Genomic DNA, 21736 nt, shown 5'->3' with positions numbered 1-21736 from the left:
GGAGGTGACCAAGCTGTGGCCACATGGTCTCACACCATGTCCATTGTTTCTCTTTTCACTTATCTATTTTGTCTAAATGGGAGGCAGAAATATCTTCTCCCCCCAGGAGAGGGGCACAACTTGAGGTCCTATCAACTCTCTAGTTAAAACCTTGGGATCACATTCTGGCTCTGTCATTACTGGTGTGATCCTGAGCAAGTTACTTAACTGCTTCGTGCCCTGGATAATGCAATCAAGCTCTTAGAACAGTGTCCTTAGTAATAAGGAGATAAGTGTTTGCTATTTTTATCTCTAGTCCTCTAAATGGTAAGTGGAAGGTGTGGAAGAGAAGAAGGCAAGTGTGTCTTGAACCATAATAGAAAGAATGGACTCTGAGCCCTCGACAAGGAGACTTCTTTTGTTTTCACACAAATTAGGCATACTAGCCCTACGGGAAGCATCCCAGAGCTGTGGTAACCAGCCCGAGGCAGGCAGGCGCAGAGTCCATGAATTCTTTCTGAAAACTCAAAGACTTTGAGAAGAGCGTAAGAGTGTAGAGGGTGAGGGTGGGGGTGGGGCACTCAACTGTGAACCTGGTTATAAAAACATCACAACGTCCATTTTTCAAGGTCCTTCTTTGTGTTAATGTTGTAGGCATTTATGTGTGGGATATTACTCATTGCTCACGATGATACTGTAAGACATAAATTATTATCCCTAAATTATGGAGGAGGAAATGGAAGGTCAAAAAGATTCTGATTTTTCCAAAGTGACAAGAAGAAGGAAGTAAGGGATTTGGTCCTCTCTCTAGGGAAAGTTAAATTAGAAGCTCTTTATGAGAGCAAAGGAAACCATTCTTAGCAAAACTCAAGGCTCATGCTGAGCATTCCTGGGGGCTCTCATGATGAGGATGGAGTTAAATCAGACCCCAAGCTACAATCCAGCCTGATGGGGAAGTCAGCTCACTCAGGTGCCAATGAGTATATGAGTAAGGATAGGATTTCTCAAGCTGGCCAGACTAGATGAGAGAACAATGGGAAGGGCTGTTCCCTGAGATTTCAGACTAGCTCTGCCTATAGCCTGTGAACCCAAGATGAGGGGCTCCATCAAGTCCAAGGAAAGCCTAGATTCAGCCTGATGGGACAAAACCACTCTTAGAAGGTTCTGCTTAACCTTCATGCGTGCCTTCCTTTCTGGCTTCAAGGATGGGGAGAAAACCCAGCCCTTCAGTGCACGACCATCCAGTAGTGCAGGAACCTTCATGCCTACCTGGTGTCATTCAATCTCAGGTTATTCTTTCCCAGTCTATCCTGCTCCAGTCCTTGCCCAAGAATCCGAGAAGAACAGCTTATTTCTGTAGCAGCATAGATACATGAGAGGGTACATGAATCTGAGTCTCCTGACCCTTCAGCATGTGTAGCAGTGGAGACCTGAAACCAAATATGTTCATAACAAAAGACCCTAGGAGTTTATGGGCAAGATGCGTGAAATTCCTTCAGTTTTCAGGATAGTCTGCTCTCCACTGAAGCCAGTTACATCTAATACAGCCATCTTTAAGATTCTGGTCACACCAAAGAGGAATCATACCCCTCCTATTCATCTTCTACCCTACCCCCTCCTTGCTTCACCGCTTCTCAGATGAGGGTAGCAGGAGTTAGAGGGGCTAGTAGAATTTTTGGCTCATCCACACCACATCTTGGTCTAATTCATTTATTCAGTCTCTTCATATATAGGAAAGGAAAACTGTTGAACAAGTCAGTGCTGTTGGAAGTACAGATGTTAAGCAAGCATATGTCAGGGAAACACAAACTTGTCTGAAGGAGTCAAGAAACCTCTATGACATCCCAGGTTAACTGTCATTAAGAATTACTCCCCATCAGTGAAGAAGCTGTGAAGATAAGCTGCTGCCCCACACCAAGTTTCTGATGTGTCCTAGAGATACATTTAGCCTCCTCCTTCCCAGCACCCAACCGAGCATCCAATGCCAGATCCTTTACAGACAATCCGGATACCTAACTGAACTTTCTTTTGGAGATCTGCCCCTGCAGCCCAGTTTCTCCTACTTTTTCACTCTTGGGGATTGCAGTCCAGATCTTAATCCCACAAACTTTACCAACACCTTTCTCCTGCCCTTGGTCCTGCTTCTGGTATTCCATATATCACCTTGGACTTTCCTGACAGGGGACCCCTCCCTCAGAATCAAAGACACCTAGAGGGGTTGGTTTTGCAAACTTTTGCTGCCCCCTGAGACCAGTGACTGGATATATTGCTGGCCCCTGTAGCCCATCTCAGGTTTCTCTGCCCTGGACCATGTCGGTGCCCTTCTAGTCCCAGCAGACTATGTGGTTGCAGCAGCAAGCCATGCAACAGAAGAGCTCCCAGGAGTCTGTATCCTGTTGCCATGCCCATCCCCTGATGCCAGACATTTGAATTCATTGACCTTTGAGACCTTCTATTTTATTATTTGCCTTCTGGTCCCCAGAACCTCCGCTTGCTTTGACCATGGCTAATTTCTTGCTTGACCTCCTGGCTTCTTTTTGTCCCACTGGGGTCTACTCTCTGTTTGCCATCCAGGACCCTAATGCGTACCTGGATGTCACTCATCCTGGCCTTTTTGGCTCCAGCTTTTGACCAAGAGCAGCTTATTCTAGCAACAGCATGGGTAGGGGTATATAAAGCTGAGTCTCCTGATCCTTCTGAATTGGCAGCTGTGGTAGATTTGTGTGTTTGTTCCAGTATTTGAGTCAAGGTCACAGGCTTGACTGATCTTACTGCTACCAAAAAGGAAGTTAGAAGAGTAAAAATAAATCCCCAAAGCACTCTCTATCTCCAACACAAGTTTTGACCTTGCAAGTCTCTCCATCATTACTTACTACACAGATCAGGTCCAGGTGACTTCTGACTAGGACTCATAAAATGCGCTGTGAGGCAATCCTCTGGTATCTGTATTGGTAATCACTAAACTTTACGTGATTTACCCACTAATTATAGGAGAAAAAGTACCATGCTATAAAACTTTAGAATCTATGCAATAGTCCTAGTAATAATAATAGCTAAATTTATTGAGTGCTTACTCTGTATCAGGCAGTATGCCAGGCATTTCACATGGATTATCTCATTGAATCTTCCCAGCAACCCTATGAAGTAAGTGCTTTTATTATCCCCATTCCATAGATGAGAGAGGCACAGAGAAGTCAAGTAACTTGCCCAAAGCTCTCAAACTAAATTAGTGGTAGAACCAGGATTTGAACCCAGGCATTCAGACTCTAGAGCCCTAAAAACCATTAAGGTTTTGTTTGGTTATTGTTTTCCCACACAGTCTGTCTTTGCTGTGCTGAATAATATGTTCTGTTTTAGAAATTTATCTTGGAATATAAAGGAACAGTTCTCATGATAGTAACTTCCAAGATGACATTCCAGTTTTGATTATTTTTAATTGATTTTGATTATATTGTTATGTATTTCAGAGTTCATTTTATAAATCAAATACTCATAATTAATGGGAGTTGCCGTGGGAGAGTTCACTATTTTAAGACAAGTGCCCCAATTTTTCACTTTTCTTGGTCTATAAGCTTGAAGCATGATATAGCCTCAATATTTCTACTTTTCAGCAGCTTCATTATTTGTCAGATATATTTGAAATTGTAATCTTAGTCTGACCTAGGGCTGAAAAAAATCTACTGGTCTAGAAATGTAATGGACTTTAGCCAAACTGTATTGTTAGTAGCAACATCAACCAGGTCCTACTTGTTAGAGAGAAGCAGTATGAAGGAGGGAGCAACAATTTTCATTTTTGATAATCACACTTCTAACTTCGTATTCTTCAAACAGAGCCTACAAACTCTTTGCTAAAGCGTCTGACATGGGAAACTTGAAAGCTATGGAGAAAATGGCTGATGCTTTGCTATTTGGAAATTTTGGCATGCAAAACATAACAGCAGCTATCCAATTATACGAGTCCTTGGCTAAAGAAGGATCATATAAAGCCCAAAACGTGAGTTTTGAAAGAAAATTAAACTTTAAATAGCTATGTCCTGAAATAATTATAGGCAAATAACATGTGAGAGGAGTTGAGCCTCTACTGCATGAGCCCAGGCCTAGGAAAGTTACTGTAATGCGCTGAGTGTAATGTTCCGTCAGGGCAAGAACGAGCAGGAGCCCGGGGCAAATTCTTCTAGCTCTTGAGTGACTTTCAGGAATGGAGCAGAGCTGCTCTCTAATCCACCTTCCCACCATCCATGTCCATGTGTGTGTTTCGAAACAATGTGAGAACTCTGAACCCCTAACATAGTTAAATTTTATATAAAATATATTCACCTATGCAAAGAAATATGGAACTAAATCTCCTACCTTAGGATGCCTGGTTTTTACACTTCAAGTATTTTATAAGCTATATATATTTCCTTTTCTATTTTAATATGTGTATTTCACTTTATTCCAAGAATAACATAAGCATTTCATAGAAAATCTGGAAAACAGGAAAAAAAAAAAAAAAGCCCTTCACAAGCCAACCATCCTGACTCAACTACTGTTAGGACTGCTTTGTATTTCTGTTTGGCGTCTTCCTCTGTGCATCTTTCTTTTAAAAATATCATCATAATCACATGTATTATGATTATGATGTATCATTTTGTTTCTGGCTGCTTTCACTTAATGCTATAGCAAAAGTATGTTTTCATGTTGCTGGTCGCGCTTTTTTTTTTTTAGATGTTGGGGGTAGGAGTTTTAGTAATTTATTTATTTATTTTTGCTGTGTTGGGTCTTTGTTTCAGTGCAAGGGCTTTCTCTAGTTGTGGCAAGCGGGGGCCACTCTTCATTGCAGCGCGTGGGCCTCTCACTATCGTGGCCTCTCTTGTTGCGGAGCACAAGCTCCAGACACGCAGGCTCAGTAGTTGTGGCTCATGGGCCTAGTTGCTCCGCAGGATGTGGGATCTTCCCAGACCAGGGCTCGAACCCGTGTCCCCTGCATTAGCAGGCAGATTCTCAACCACTGCGCCACCAAGGAAGCCCTTTGCTGGTCTTCTTAATGAAAACATTTCTTTCTGATCACAAAAGAAATTTATGCTGATTACAAGAAAAACCGGCGAATTCAGAAATTATGAGGAAGACACTAAAAGTTGTCTAAAATCTTTTCCCATAGATCATTTTTGTTTCCATCCAGTAAAGTGTAGAAGCTAAGCTTTGGAGTCAGACAGATCTAAGTTCAAATGCACTCTACCACTTACTTATTGGATAACTACTTAACAAAACCCTTTCCCCTTCTTCTGCATGAGAATTTGACCTTTGGTTCACTCTCTACTTCTGTTTCCCTGGTAATATGATAGGAGTGAAATGTTAACTATGTTTCTAGATAGTATTGCTTATTGTTGAAATGACCTCTACTTGGTAAACTACCTTTGGACTGGGAGAAACTGTCATGAACTATAAATACCTGATGGTGGTGATGATTCTTACCGGGATCCTGGACGCTATGCCTATGGAGTTGTTACAGGGGGAATATGAGGCTTTTATGTCAGGTTGCCTGTTGCACCATCCAATGTGCAACAGGGGATCTCATCCCCTTGTGTCTGAGTCAGCTGAGGGACCAAAGATGAGGGCTGCTGGAGGACTATGTGACCTGCTGCAAGGACTCCCACGGAAAGGAGGCCTGATGCTGCCCTGCTGGCAAACTGTGATTCCTGTGCTACATCTACCTGAAGAAACTGGTGGCATGTGTAGCCTGTGGGAGTCTTGTGAGTCTGCATATTTATTTGAACCAGAAGTTGGACAAGAGGAACTCTAATGGGTGGGATAACCTCTCTAACTTTCGCCTGTAGAGTTAGGATAATGATAAAACACCAGGTTCTATGTCTATCTGGTTCACTGCTATATCTCTAAAAATTTAGTGCAGTGCCTGGGACAAAGAATATTAGTTGAATGCTGAATTAATTCATGATGAATGAATTAATGGAGTTGTGAGGATTAAAATAATGTGTGAAGGCACTTAATTCCATACCTGGAACTTTATAATCATTCATCATAAAAGATATAAATGCAATTATTACTCTTACTATTATTCTTCCAGAATTTTTCCTATAAGTATGTAGAAAATTTTTTACAAAAATGAGACATACTTTAATTGCTGTTTCTTAATCTGCTCTTTACTCACTTAATAATACATCAGAGATATCTTTCCCTGTGAATATATCCCATATTTGGTTAATCAAAAATATAAAGTTCCAAAACAGACCAAATGTTACCATCATGACCACCACAACAAATAATGTCACCTAATTCCTTTCTAAACTAGTGAATATGTGCTTTTTCTGTTAGTGGGTATATTAATTAATTAATTAAGTCAACAGTTGTTTCTTGGACACTTACTATGTACCACAGATAATCCTGTTGATGGGGAGAAAAAGATCAATAGGCCAAAGTCCTTATGGGCCAATCTGAAATATAAACAAATATATAAATATATTTATATAAATATGTTTATATAAATATAAACAAAAATATAAACAAATAATTTCAGCATAATTTAGGTGGACTAGAATTAAGGTGTGTATAAAGTGCACAGAAAAGGGTCTGACTGGTTTTGCCTGAGGCAAGTAGGGAAGGCTACAAGGAAGAAGCGACATTTGCTCCCAGTCTAGAATATTGGATACAGGCAACATGAAGGATTTGTCTATATTTGAATAAAGTATTTGATGCAAGGGTCAAAGTACTATTTTCAGAAAAAAAAATTCCAAATTAACATAATTGATACATAAAACATATGGATTTTAAAGCTGAAGTCAGAGTTTCACTCCACATACTCTAGTTAGAATTGTTCTATCGCATGGCCCCAGACCTCCTGTCTATTTATGTGTGTTTGGTCTCAAGAGGACAAGAAGACAAAATGTGGGTGAGGACAGACTTATCACCTGAAAGGCTGACATTGACCTGATATGCAAAATTCAGCCACACTGTTTATTGAAATGCTACAACAGTGGTTGGAAAAAGTCTCTGCCCCAAGCTCCTCTTATGCTCTTCCTGACAACCTGAACACCCGTATTCTTCACTTGGACTTCCCCCTCCTCCCTTCAGCTCCCCGTGATCTTCCAGCCAAAGTGTTATCTGGATGGGCAGGGAGCTTACAGGACCCTGTTCCAGTGCTACAGCTGGATTCTATTCTGAAATTAACTATCATCCCTGTCATCACTATAGGAAAATCTGTTTCTGATAGAAAGTCCTCTTGCAGTTGAATTATCTGCTGATACAAAGAACAATTAAAGATATTCCATGGTACAAACAATGCTTTGTTTGATGGCTGGTTGCTGCGACAAGGCTGGCCACGTGCCATATTGATCACAGCTCTTTAACAGGACTGGCCAGGTGACCACCTTTCTTCTCAGGCTGTTTGTGCCAGCCTGATACAGGAATCCAGCTGCACTGGTAGGAAATATTGCTGGGAACTGCAAGGACAATGTAGCAACAGAAATGTGGCTGAACAAGCTGAAATGTATACTGAGAATGATAATGAAAGAGAGTGAGAGAAATAGACATAAAGATAGAGAGAAAATGAGAATGAAGACACCTATCTCTGGGGGAAAAGGGTAAGAACAATCGGAAATACTGAAATGTTATAGATGGGAGAAGCCTGGAGTGCCAGAGGGCTAGTAGAGACCTGATTTAACAAAGAAAACAAAAAAGATATGAACTCATATTCATGCAGGCATTGAGGGGGTGGGGGAAGAAATGCAGTTTCAGGCTATGTATAAAAGGAAAGCTGGATGGAGGAAAAGAGGCATACTTATTTCTTTTCATGCACCTTGAATGGTTCATCACAAAAAATCCAAATAAACTAAAAGAAATCCTGATAAGGGCAATAAAAACAAATAAGATTGTGAACAGACTCCATTGAATTGATTTGCAAAGAATCTGTACCTTCCAAATAATGAAAACTATTCACTAATGGTGTAGTCTTCATGAAAATGGTGAAAATTGAGGAAAGAACAAACAAAAAAAAGCCATATTTTAGAGGATGTCATAAGATATTGTAGTATACCAGCTGGAGGTAGATAAATTATATATTTTTTATTTCTCTGATCCTCATTTAAGGAAGCAGAGATTCAAAATCAGAAAGACTCATTCTTTTCTTGATACTGATGAACTGTTTCAACAGAAAATTTGTCTGTTAATTTGCCAAATAAGAAGGTAGGGTTTAAACCTCATTTGCTTTGAGAATCAAGAAATGGATCATAAATGGCTAACTAATAAGAACCTGCTGTATAAAAGAATAAATAAAATAAAATTTAAAAATTAAAAAAAAGGGATCATTCACATTGTATCACCTTAAAATTAACTTAATCACTGTAATGATTATTAGCACTGTGCTACTACTGAAAAAAATCATTTTTAGTATCAAATACTCGCTTTGATAATTCTAGGATTACCTGTGTAGAGCATTTCTTTTTGACGTTAATCATCTTTTTGTATTAAGGGTGCAAAAAGGATCTGAGTTTTCCATCAGGGTTGATTCACACTTCTGTTTGGCATGCAATTTGAGCTAAAAGTAATGACTACAGATGCTTTCAAGCCCCGTACAACAATTATAATAATTAAATGCTTAATTTTTTTCTCTTTTAATAATTCCTTATATAAAGAGAAAAAGGAGGAGCATTTAATTTTTAAGTTGTTATTATGGAACCTGAGTAATTTGCTTTGAAATATACTAAAATATCCTGCACACTTAACTCTTTCCACTCAAATCCCAGTGACTATAACACAGCACAATGGTTGAGTTCAGGGTCTTATAAACAAATTTAATTTGCAGAGCTTGACATTTTAAAACCACTGAAAGTATCATTGATGTCATCACTATAGTGTAGCTTCTCTTCAAACCACAGCATTTTTTTTCTGGATTAAGATTTAATCATTCTAGGGCTTCCCTGGTGGCACAGTGGTTAAGAATCCGCCTGCCAATGCAGGGGACATGGGTTCGAGCCCTGGTCCGGGAAGGTCCCACATGCTGCAGAGCAACTAAGCCCATGCGCCACAACTACTGAGCCTGCACTCTAGAGCCTGCGAGCCACAACTACTGAGCCCGCGTGCCACAACTACTGAAGCCCACGCACCTAGAGCCTGTGCTCTGCAACAAGAGAAGCCACCGCAATGAGAAGCCCACGCACGGCAACAAAGAGTAGCTCCCGCTCGCCGCAACTAGAGAAAAGCCCATGTGCAGCAACAAAGACCGAACACAGCCAAAAATAAAATTAATTAAAAAAAAGATTTAATCATTCTATAATCCATTTCATTTCACCTCAGCCTTATCTCAGAAAAAACCAAAGACCAAAAACTGACTACTGTAAAGCTGTTAGTTAACAATGCCTAAGTGTAAAGAAACAGGACAGCCCTGACTATAATTGGCATATTTACTACATGACAGCCCATAACATCTTTTATCTTCCTGCCTGCCATGCTTTAAGCAGTGGGAGAAAAAAAAAAAAAAAAAGTTAAGCCCTCCAGAGAATTAATTCAAGATCATCCATTGTTATTTTTCTGCTAAAGAGAGAGGAATCATTCTCTTTGAGTTGATTTATTTGAGGCTGGGAAAATCATGGTTTAGCCCTTTATAGAATGAGTTTTATACAGAGAAAGCTCTCCATCCCAATCACAGGATGGAAATTAACTCCCACACAATCCACTACACAACTTCACGACCTCACAATCTTCTCCAAGAGAATCAGGCCAAAAAGTGTGGTAGGCTCTGCACAAAATGATACACTGTTGGTGAAAGCATCTTATAATACAAGCTCAACTGAATAGAACATATCTTCATTTTCTTATATAAAGGTCAGTATATTTGTATATTATCAAAGTTTCTACATAAACAAGATTCTAAATGGAGCAGAATCAAAAATTGCTAAGAGTTGCAAGAAAAATAAATTATTTAGCCAATAATATTGGCTAAAGGTATTCTTACAAGGAGCCAATTTAGCCATTTAAAATATAACTATAAGGGTTAGAGGAGTACCAGGATTCCACTTTCCATTTGTAATAACAGCCTTCATGATCAACTTTCCTGAAAAGGGAGCCTTTGAGACTAAAGAGGAATTGGCAGAATCTTAGATATTTTTTTAGTTTATGGATTAAGTAGATTACAAATTATAAACCACATGTTAGAGCTATTATGCTTTTAAGAACTGAACTCTGCAGTCAATTCCCTAGTTTAAAAAGTAAGATTGTTCTTTATCCTTGAAATTTTAATAAAAAGTTTAAGAAATTATTCATTTTCTGTTTTGATGGAATTATCAGACCTTGTTGTATCTTGACTTTAGGGAGACATTTAACAAAGTCTTGCATCATGTTCTCATGAGCTAGATGAAAAAGTAGAAACGTGGGCTTTGATAATGGTAAATAAAAAGTATAGACTAATAGGTTGATGCCAAGGTGAAAGCAATTCTGGTAATCTGCCTCAGGACGCTGCCTATGACCCTGTGCTCTTCAAATATTCCATCAGCTATTAAGCTGAATGGTTAATACAAAATTGTTTTTAATTTGAAGCATAGAAAGAAAGGCATATTACCCATGATTTGCATAAGAGTGTAGAATGAACTTGTAAAAATGGTGATAGGAATAATAAAGCTACAAATGAGTAGCAACTTGAAAATATTAGGAACACCAAAACAGACTATTACAATTATGTTCTGACAAAAAATAGTGTTATGACTCTATTGAGAAGAGGAGGAAGGAGAAAAAATAAAGTGATGTAGATGACCTAAATCATCATCTATCATCTAGCAAATCTATAGCTAATGTGCAAAATACATAAATTAACAGCAAGTAGTAGCAACTTATCAGGAGTCCTAATGGTGGTAATTATTAGAAGAAAACAACTAAAATAATTAAAAGTGGTTATCTCTGAGGAGACAAATAAGGAGTAGCCTAGAAAGGAGCAGGACATTGATATTTGTATTTTAAGCCCTCAGAAATATTGGAATTTTAATTTTTAATACATATACATCTCTTAATTTGATAACAAATATATAAAAAGTTAAATTTAGATATTAACTCTCCCCCCCAAAAGGAATTATGCTTAACAACAGAAGTCCTCTCCCACTGAAAAGAAAGCAGAATCTTTGGAAAATGTCAAATTCTGGGTATGGGGCAAGAAATATACAAGATGATGTTGAAACATCTTATCCTACTTGATGGCAAGGACACTGTAAGAAAATACTAGGATTGAGAATTCCCTGGTGGTCCAGTGATTAAGACTTGGCACTTTCACTGCGGTGGCCTGGATTCAATCCCTGGTCCGGCAGCTCAAACAAGCATGAATTACTAAAGATGGAACAATTGAGCACGAAGATGAATAATGACCACAATGGACTGAAATTACCTCAAATGTACTTAAATCCATTAGTTCATAATGATACTTAGAAACAACACTCTTTTTTTTTAACTTATTTTTTTTATATTTATTTTTGGCTGTGTTGGGTCTTCGTTTCTGTGCGAGGGCTTTCTCCACTTGCGGCAAGCAGGGGCCACTCTTCATCGTGGTGCGCGGGCCTCTCACTACCGCGGCCTCTCTTGTTGCGGAGCACAGGCTCCAGACGCGCAGGCTCAGTAGTTGTGGCTCACGGGTCTAGTTGCTCCACGGCATGTGGGATCCTCCTGGACCAGGGCTCGAGCCCGTGTCCCCTGCATTGACAGGCATATTCTCAACCACTGCGCCACCAGGGAAGCCCGGAACAACACTCTTTAATCACTTTGGAGGATGTTAGAGAACCAACTCTCATTATTTTGAAAACTGATAAACAGACAGGTTCAAACATTTATTGACTATTCTTCACAAACTATATCTCAGAATATAGGAGACCAAAGAAAGTTTTTCTTTATAAAATTATTCCAGCTAATAAATAAGGAAGGAAAGACAGAATTAGAATGGTATCTTTTTGCCACCCCTAATAAGTCAATGGACCTATGCAGTGGTCATTACTGGCTGCTAACATCACAAAGTAGAGACAAGAAACTATATACCTCCTGATGGAAATACATAACACTTCCTATGAGACAGTCTTGCCAAACACATTACACCTAAGTTTGATCAAGCCTCTAAATCTGACTGCCAGCCTGTAGAAAATACAGTATTGTGATCAACAAAATCCAGGCTAAGTATAACTCTATAGGAGAAGTGACTGGTTTTTTCAACAACAACGAAAAATTACAAGGAGAAAAGAGATGGATAAGAAACTTAGATATTAAAAAAGACTTGAGACTTCCCACTCAGTTGCAATGTATTGGCCATATCTGGATCCCAATTCAAACAAACCGTTAAAAAAAGAAAAGAAAAAGTTAAAAGAAAAATAAAGAACATTTATAAGGCAGTTGGGTAGGTATAGACACTGACTAATGATATTAACAAATTTATATTAATGTTTTCAGTGAATAATGATATTATGATTTTGTTTTTTAAAGGTTCTTTCTTTTAGAGGCACATACTGAAATATTTACAGATGAAATATATATTGTCCAAGATTTACTTCAAAATAAGCTGGATGGCCAGAGAAAATCAGTGTGGATATCAGTGAAGGCAGATTGGGCAAATTGACAATGGATAATGATTGGGTGATGGATCATGGGTTTTTTATATTACTTTATTTACTTTTTCATATTCGAAGAATACACAGATGGAATAGGTGTTAGACTTGAAGATTAATAACTAAGAGGAAGTGGAATATCTCCACACCCTTCTGGTTTTTGTTGAGCAGTATGACATTTTCCCCCCAAAATGGCCACAGTAATATTTCCAGTCCACATGCTATTTCAGACCCCTAATCAACATCATCAAAAAGTAGAGTCTACTTTCCATTTGCTTGTATGCAGGTGGGCTTGTGGCTACTTCAAACAATAGAGTTTGCTGTAAGTATTGCTACATCACTTTGAAGGCTAAGTCATAAAAAGGATATAGCTCTGCCTGGCTCCCTCTCTCTCAGGATGCTCACTCCTGGAACCCAGCTACCATGCTGTGAGGAAGCTCATGCAATAGGAGAGGCCACATATTGCTGTTCTGGCCATTAGTCTCTGCTAAGGTCTCAACAAACAGCTAGAATCAACTGCCAGACGTGTGAGTGAAACAGCATTCAGATTATTGCATCCCTAGCCTTTGAGTCTTCCAACTAAGACCCCCATATCATGGATCAGAGAAAAGCCATCCCCACTCTACCTTGACCAAATTCCTGACCCACTGAACCCTTAGCATAATAAATGGTCATTTTATGCCACCAAGTTTCCGGTTAATTTGTTACACAGCCATAGTAACTGGAACAAAGACACAAACATTCAGAATTTAAAGGGCAGATTGTACTTTTCTCAGAAGCACCTGATGCCTTGGCATCCTTGTTGAAAATCACTTGACCATATATATGACGGTTTATTCTGGTCTCTCTACACTGTTCCATTGCTCTATATGTCTGTCTTTATGTCAGTACTACAGGGTTTTGAATTACTGTAGGCATCTAGCTTTGGGGTTTTTTCCCTCAAGACAGATCAACTATTTTGTGAGTTTCCATATGAGATTTTATATAAATTTTAGGATGGTTGTTTCTATTTGTGCAAAAATGACATTGAGACTTTGATAGAGGTTGCACTGAATCTGTAATCTCTCTGGGTACATTCTAACAATATTAGGTCTTCCAGTACATAAGCATAGGGTATTTTCCATTTATTTATGTCTTTTAAAATTTTTTTCAGCATTGTTTTATAGTTTTCAGTGTACAAGTCTTTCACCTCCTTGGTTAGTTTATTCCTAAGTATTTATTCTTTTTGATGCTATTGTAAAATGGACAGTTAAATTCCTTTTCTAAATGTTGATTGTTAATGTATAGAAAAGCTATTCGTTTTTTGTGTTGATTTTGTATCCTGCAACTTTGCTGAATTTATTAGTTTTAGCAGATTTTTGTGAAATCATTAGGGTTTTCTACATATAAGATTATGTCATTTGTGAACAAAGTTTATTTTACTTATCCTTTCCAATTTAGAGGTCTTTTTTTTTTTTTCTTGCCTAACTCCTCTAGCTAGAATTTCCAGTACCATGGTGAATAGCAGTGATGAGAGTACATCTCCTTGCCTTGTTCCTAATCTTAAAGGGAAAGCTTTCAGTTTTTCACCATTACATATGATATTTGCTATGGGCTTTTTATACATGGTAATTATTATGCTGAAGTAATTTTCCTCTATTCCTAATTTGTTTAGTGTTTTTATTAAAAAAGGTGTTGAATTATGTCAAATGCTCTTTCTGCATCAATTGAAATGCTCATATTTTTCTCTTTGATTTTGTCAATGTGGTACAGTAGGCCCTTGGGATCCATAGGGGATCGGTTCCAGGACACCCCTACTGATACCAGAAATCCACATATGGTCACATACATTATATTGGGTGGGACAAAATGTGCCTTCAGTTTTCTAAGTAAAAATAAAACACACATTTTTCATTTTCACCAAGAACTTTACTGAAAAACGTATTCACCCTTTTGTTCCACTACCTTCTGTCATTTTTCATAATTCCATCTTCCCAAAATATTTTTAACATCTTTTTGAGACCATAATTGCTTTACAATGGTGTCTTAGTTTCTGCTCTATAACAAAGTGAATCAGCTATACATATACATATATCCCCATATCTTCTCCCTCTTGCGTCTGCCTCCCACCCTTCCTATTCCACCCCTCTAGGTGGATAAAAAGCACCGAGCTGCTCTCCCTGTGCTAAGTAGCTGCTTCCCACTAGCTATCTATTTTACATTTGGTAGTGTATATATGTCCATGCCACTCTCTCACTTCGTCCCAGCTTACCATTCCCCTTCCCTGTCTGCTCAAGTCATTCTCTACGTCTGCGTCTTTATTCCTGTCCTGTCCCTAGGTTCTTGAGAACCATTTTTTTTCTTTTCTAAGATACCATATATATGGTTAGCATATGGTATTTGTTTTTCTCTTTCTGACTTACTTCACTCTGTATGACACACTCTAGGTCCATCCACCTCACTACAAAAAACTCAATTTTGTTTCTTTTTATGGCTGAGTAATACTCCATTGTATATATGTGCCACATCTTCTTTATCCATTCATCTGTTGATGAACACTTAGGTTGCTTCCATGTCCTGGCTTTTTAAAAAATGAACATTGTGGTACATGAATCTTTTTGAGTTATGGTTTTCTCAGGGTATATGCCCGGTAGTGGGATCGCTGGGTCATATGGGAGGTCTATTTTTAGTTTTTTAAGGAACCTCCATACTGTTCTCCATAGTGGCTGTATCAATTTACATTCCCACCAACAGTGCAAGAGGATTCCTTTTTCTCCACACCCTCTCCAGCACTTATTGTTTGTAGATTTTTTGATGATGGCCATTCTGACTGGTGTGAGGTGATACCTCATTGTAGTTTTGATTTGCATTTCTCTAATGATTAGTGATGTTGAGCATTCTTTCATGTGTTTGTTGAAATCTGTATATCGTCTTTGGAGAAATGTCTGTTTAGGTCTTCTGCCCATTTTTGGATTGGGTTGTTTGTTTTTTTGATATTGAGCTGCATGAGTTGCCTGTATATTTTGGAGGTTAATCCTTTGTCAGTTGCTTCGTTTGCAAATATTTTCTCCCATTCTGAGGGTTGTCTTTTGGTCTTGTTTATGGTTTTCTTTCCTGTGCAAAAGCTTTTAAGTTTCATTAGGTCCCATTTGTTTATTTTTGTTTTTATTTCCATTTCTCTAGGAGGTGGGTCAAAAAGGATCTTGCTGTGATTTATGTCATAGAGTGTTCTGCCTATGTTTTCCTCTAAGAGGTTTATAGTGTCTGGCCTTACATTTAGGTCTTTAATCCATTTGGAGTTTATTTTTCTGTATGGTGTTAGGGAGTGTTCTAATTTCATTCTTTTAAATGTAGCTATCCAGTTTTCCCAGCACGACTTATTGAACAGGTTGTCGTTTCTCCATTGTATATTCTTGCCTCCTTTATCAAAAATAAGCTGACCATATGTGTGTGGGTTTATCTCTGGGCTTTCTATCCTGTTCCATTTATCTATGTTTCTGTTTTTGTGACAGTACCATACTGTCTTGATTACTGTAGCTTTGTAGTATAGTCTGAAGTCTGGGAGACTGATTCCTCCAGCTCCATTTTTCTTTCTCAAGATTGCTCTGGCAGGCTTCCCTGGTGGCGCGGTGGTTGGGGGTCCGCCTGCCGATGCAGGGGACACGGGTTCGTGTCCCGGTCTGGGAACATCCCACATGCCATGGAGTGGCTGGGCCCGTGAGCCATGGCTGCTGAGCCTGCGTGTGTGGAGCCTGTGCTCTGCAGCGGGAGAGGCCACAACAGTGAGAGGCCCGCATACCGCAAAAAAAAAAAAAAAAGGATTGCTTTGGCTATTCGGGGTCTTTTGTGTTTCCATACAATTTGTGAAATTTTTTGTTCTAGTTCAATGAAAAATGCCATTGGTAGTTTGGTAGGGATTGCTTTGGGATGTATAGTCATTTTCACAATGTTGATTCTTCCAATCCAAGAACATGGTTTATCTCTCTCTCTGTTTGTATCATCTTTAATTTCTCTCATCAGTGTCTTACAGTTTTCTGCATACAGGTCTTTTCTCCCCTTATGTAGGTTTATTCCTAGGTATTTTATTATTTTTGTTGCAGTGGTAAATGGGAGTATTTCTTTAATTTCTCTTTCAGATTTTTCATCATTAGTGTATAGGAATGCAAGAGATTTCTGTGCATTAGCTTTGTATCCTGCTACTTTACATATTCATTGATTAGCTCTAGTAGCTTTCTGGTAGCATCTTTGGGATTCTCTATGTATAGTATCATGTCATCTGCAAACAGTGACAGTTTTACTTCTTTTTTTCTAATTTGGATTCCTGTTATTTCTTTTTCTTCTCTGAGTGCTGTGGCTAAAACTTCCAAAACTATGTTGAATAATAGTGGTAAGAGTGGACATCCTTGTCTTGTTCCTGATCTTAGTGGAAATGGTTTCAGTTTTTCACCATTGAGAAAAATGTTGGCTGTGGGTTTGTCATATATGGCTTTTATTATGTTGAGGTAAGTTCCCTCTATGCCTACTTTCTGGAGGGTATTTATCATAAATGGGTGTTGAATTTGTCAACAGCTTTTTCTGCATCTATTGAGATGATCAAATGGTTTTTCTCCTTCAATTTGTTAATATGCTTTATCACATTGATTGTTTTGTGTATATTGAAGAATCCTTGCATTCTTGGGATACCCTCACTTGAACATGGTGTATGATCCTTCTAATGTGCTGTTGGATTCTGTTTGCTAGTTTTTTGTTGAGGAATTTTGAATCTATGCTCATCAGTGATATTGGTCTGTAGTTTTCTTTTTTGGGACATCTTTGTCTGGTTTTGGTATTAGGGTGATGGTGGCCTCGTAGAATGAGTTTGGAAGTGTTCCTCCCTCTGCTATATTTTGGAAGAGTTTGAGAAGGATAGGTGTTACCTCTTCCCTAAATGTTTGATAGAATTTGCCTGTGAAGCCCTCTGGTCCTGGGCTTTTGTTTGTTGGAAAATTTTTAATCACAGTTTCAATTTCAGTGCTTGTATTTGGTCTGTTTATATTTTCTATTTCTTCCCGTTTCAGTTTTGGAAGGTTATGCTTTTCTAAGTGTTTGTCCATTCCTTCCAGGTTGTCCCTTTTATTGGCATATAGTTGCCTGTAGTAATCTCTCATGATCCTTTGTATTTCTGCAGTGTCAGTTGTTACTTCTCCTTTTTCATTTCTAATTCTGTTGACTTGAGTCTTCTCCCTTTTTTTTCCTTGATGAGTCTGGCTAGTGGTTTATCAATTTTGTTTATCTTCTCAAAGACCCAGCTTTTAGTTTTATTGATCTTAGGTACTGTTTCCTTCATTTCTTTTTCACTTATTTCTGATCTGATCTTTATGATTTCTTTCCTTCTGCTAACTTTGGGGTTTTCTTTCTCTAATTGCTTTAGGTGTAAGGTTAGGTTGTTTATTTGAGATGTTTCTTGTTTCTCGTGGTAGGATTGTATTGCCATAAACTTCCCTCTTAAACCTGCTTTTGCTGCATCCCATATGTTCTGGGTGGTCGTGATTTCATTGTCATTTGTTTCTAGGTATTTTTTGATTTCCTATTTGATTTCTTCAGTGGTCTCTTGGTTATTTAGTAGTGTATTGTTAGGCCTCCATGTGTTTGTATTTTTAACACATATTTTCCTGTAATTGATATCTAGTCTTATAGCGTTGTGGTTGGAAAAGATACTTGATATGATTTCAAATTTACCAAGGCTTGATTTGTGACCCAAGATATGGTCTATCCTGGAGAATGTTCCATGAGCACTTGAGAAGAAAGTGTATTCTGTTGTTTTGGGATGGAATGTCCTATTAATATCAATTAAGTCCACCTTGTTTAATGTATCAGCTAAAGCTTGTGTTTCCTTATTTATTTTCATTTTGAATGATCTGTCCATCGGTGAAAGTGGGGTGTTAAAGTCCCCTACTATGATTGTGTTACTGTCGATTTCCCCTTTTATGGCTGTTAGCATTTGCCTTATGTATTGAGGTGTTCCTATGTTGGGTGCATAAATATTTACAATTGTTATATCTTCTTCTTGGACTGATCCCTTGATCATTATGTAGTGTCCTTCTTTGTCTCTTCTAATAGTCTTTATTTTAAAGTCTATTTTGCCTGATATGAGAATTGCTACTCCAGTTTTCTTTTGATTTCCATTTGCATTCAATATTTTTTTCTAACCCCTCACTTTCAGTCTGTATGTGTCCCTAGGTCTGAAGTGGGTCTCTTGTAGACAGCATATATACAGGTCTTGTTTTTGTATCCACTCAGCCAGTCTATGTCTTTTGGTTGGAGCATTTAATCCATTTACATTTAAGGTAATTATTGATATGTATGTTCCTATTACCATTTTCTTAATTGTTTGGGGTTTATTATTGTAGGTCTTTTCCTTCTCTTGTGTTTCCTGCCTAGAGAAGTTCCTTTAGCATTTGTTGTAAAGCTGGTTTGGTGGTGCTGAATTCTCTTAGCTTTTGCTTGTCTGCAAAGGTTTTAATTTCTCCATCAAATCTGAATGAGATCCTTGCTGGGTAGAGTAATCTTGGTTGTAGGATTTTCCCTTTCATCACTTTAAATATGTCCTGCCACTCCCTTCTGGCTTGCAGAGTTTCTGCTGAAAGATCTGCTGTTAACCTTATGGGGATTCCCTTGTATGTTATTTGTTGCTTTTCCCTTGCTGCTTTTAATATTTTTGCTTTGTATTTAATTTTTGTTAGTTTGATTCATATGTGTCTTGGCATGTTTCTCCTTGGATTTATCCTGTATGGGACTCTCTGTGCTTCCTGGACTTGATTGTTTCCTTTTCCATATTAGGGAAGTTTTCAACTATATTCCCTTCAAATATTTTCTCAGTCCCTTTCTTTTTGTCTTCTTCTTCTGGGACCCCTATAATTCGAATGTTGGTGCATTTAATGTTGTCCCAGAGGCCTCTGAGATTGTCCTCAATTCTTTTCATTCTTTTTGCTTTATTCTGCTCTGTGGTAGTTATTTCCAGTTTTTTATCTTACAGGTCACTTATCCGTTCTTCTGCATCAGTTATTCTGCTATTGATTCCTTCTAGAGAATTTCTAGTTTCATTTATTGTGTTGTTCATCATTGTTTGTTTGCTGTTTAGTTCTTCTATGTCCTTGTTAAATGTTTCTCGGATTTTCTCCATTCTATTTCCAAGATTTTTTATCATCTTTAGATCATTACTCTGAATTATTTTTCAGTTAGACTGCCTATTTCGTCTTCATTTGTTTGGTCTGGTGGGTTTTTACCTTGCTCCTTCATCTGCTGTGTATTTCTCTGTCTTCTCATTTTGCTTAACTTACTGTGTTTGGGGTCTCCTTTCTTCAGGCTGCAGGTTCATAGTTCCCGTTTTTTTGGTGTCTGTCCCCAGTGGGTAAGGTTAGTTCAGTGGGTTGTGTAGCCTTCCTGGTGGAGGGGACTGGTGCCTGTGTTCTAGTGGATGAGGATGGATCTTGTCTTTCTGGTGGGCAGGACTGCATCCGGTGGTGTGTTTTGCGGTGTCTGTGAAATTTTTATGATTTTCGGCAGCCTCTCTGCTAATGGGTAAGGTTGTGCTGGCATGGGCTGTCCAGCACTGTAGCTTTCTGGCCATTGATTGGAGCTGTGTCTTAGTATTGAGTTGGAGATCTCTGAGAGAGCTTTCACGGTTTGATATTACTTGGGGCTGGGAGGTCTCCGGTGGAACTCGGCTCTCCCACCTCAGAGGCTCAGGCCTAACACCCGGCTGGAGCACCAAGACTATGATTGTGGAGGCTTGGTGAATACAAAATCTGATATAGTAGGCCAGTAGGATGGAGACTCTGGGAAGAGTTGCAGCCCAAATGAAGGCTGCTGGCAGAATCCTATCCTCTGGTCATTGGCAGGAGGCTTCATTTCCTTACCATGTGGAGCTCTTATTAGGGCTGCTCATAACAAAGCTTCTTCCATAGAATGGAAGAGAGGAAAAGGGGGAGAAAAGGACAGAGAGGGAAAGGGAGAAAGTCAGGGGCTGGGAGAGTGGGCCCCAAAACTTTTTATCTTTTTGAGCAAAGAACTGTTCCAGGTGCCTTTTACAGTCTTCTAGGGAATTGAAGTTTTTTCCATTAAGAGAATTTTGTAAAAACCAAAATAAACGGAGATCCGAAGGTGCAGCGTTTGGTGAATACTGCAGATGAATCAGAACTTCCCAGCCAAGCTGTAACAGTTTTTGCCTGGTCATCAAAGAAACAGGCAGTCTTGCATTATCCTGATGGAAGATTATGTGTTTTCTGTTGAATAATTCTGGACGCTTTTCATTGAGTGCTGTTTTCCGTTGGTCTCATTGGTAGCAGTACTTGTTGGAATTAATTGTTTGGTTTTCTGAAAGGAGCTCATAATAGAGGACTCCCTTCCAATCCCACCGTATACACAACATCACCTTCTTTGGATGAAGATCGGCCTTTGGTGTGGCTGGTGGTGGTTCATTTCGCTGTCCCACGATCTCTTCCCTTCCACATTATTGTACAGTATCCACTTTTCATCGTCCATCACAATTTGTTTTAAAAATGGAACGTTTTCATTATGTTTCAGTGGAGAATCACATGCAGAACCATGGTCAAGAATGTTTTCTTCGCTTAAATTATGTGGAACTCAAACATTAAAGCAATGAACATAACCAAGCTGGTGCAAATGTTTTTCAGCACTTGATTTGTATATTTTGAGTATGTCAGCTCTCTCCTGCGTGGTGTAACATTGATTGTTCTCAATTATTGCTTTGATTTGATCGCTATCCTCTTCAACTGACCTACCCAACCATGGAGCCTCATCCAGTGAGAAATCTCCAGCACGAAACTTCGCAAACCACTTTTGACATATTCAATCAGTCACAGCACTTTCTCTATACAGTGCACAAATCTTTTTGTGCATTTCAGTTGCATTTTTACCTTTCTTGAAATAATACAGCATAAAATGCTGAAAATGTTGCTTTATTTCTTTCATCTTCAATATTAAAATGGCTATACAAAAATTCACCAGTTTTGTTGTCTTTTTTTATTATTTATTTATTTATTTATTTATATTTATTTATTTTTTGCGGTACGCGGGCCTCTCACTGTTGTGGCCTCTCCCGTTGCAGAGCACAGGCTCCGGACACGCAGGCTCAGCGGCCATGGCTCACGGGCCTAGCCGCTCCGCGGCATGTGGGATCTTCCCGGACCAGGCCACGAACCCATGTCCCCTGC

General features: G+C 38.7%; 1 protein-coding gene across 1 annotated transcript in view; it reads left to right on the top strand.

Moving 5' to 3' along the window:
- Positions 1 to 21736, top strand: part of SEL1L2 (SEL1L2 adaptor subunit of SYVN1 ubiquitin ligase) — a gene marked incomplete at both ends in the record, with an annotated part of 110350 nt that overhangs the window by 53055 nt on the left and 35559 nt on the right. The window contains one exon of the mRNA XM_079945438.1: positions 3811 to 3973. Within this exon, the coding sequence (XP_079801564.1) occupies positions 3811 to 3973 (163 nt within the window). The remainder of the gene's footprint in view (positions 1 to 3810; positions 3974 to 21736) is intronic.

This window comes from Stenella coeruleoalba (assembly GCF_951394435.1).
Source record: "Stenella coeruleoalba genome assembly, chromosome: 15".
Lineage (NCBI taxonomy): Eukaryota > Metazoa > Chordata > Mammalia > Artiodactyla > Delphinidae > Stenella > Stenella coeruleoalba.
Note: the sequence above shows the minus strand (reverse complement) of the source record. Positions and strands in the feature narration are given on the sequence as shown.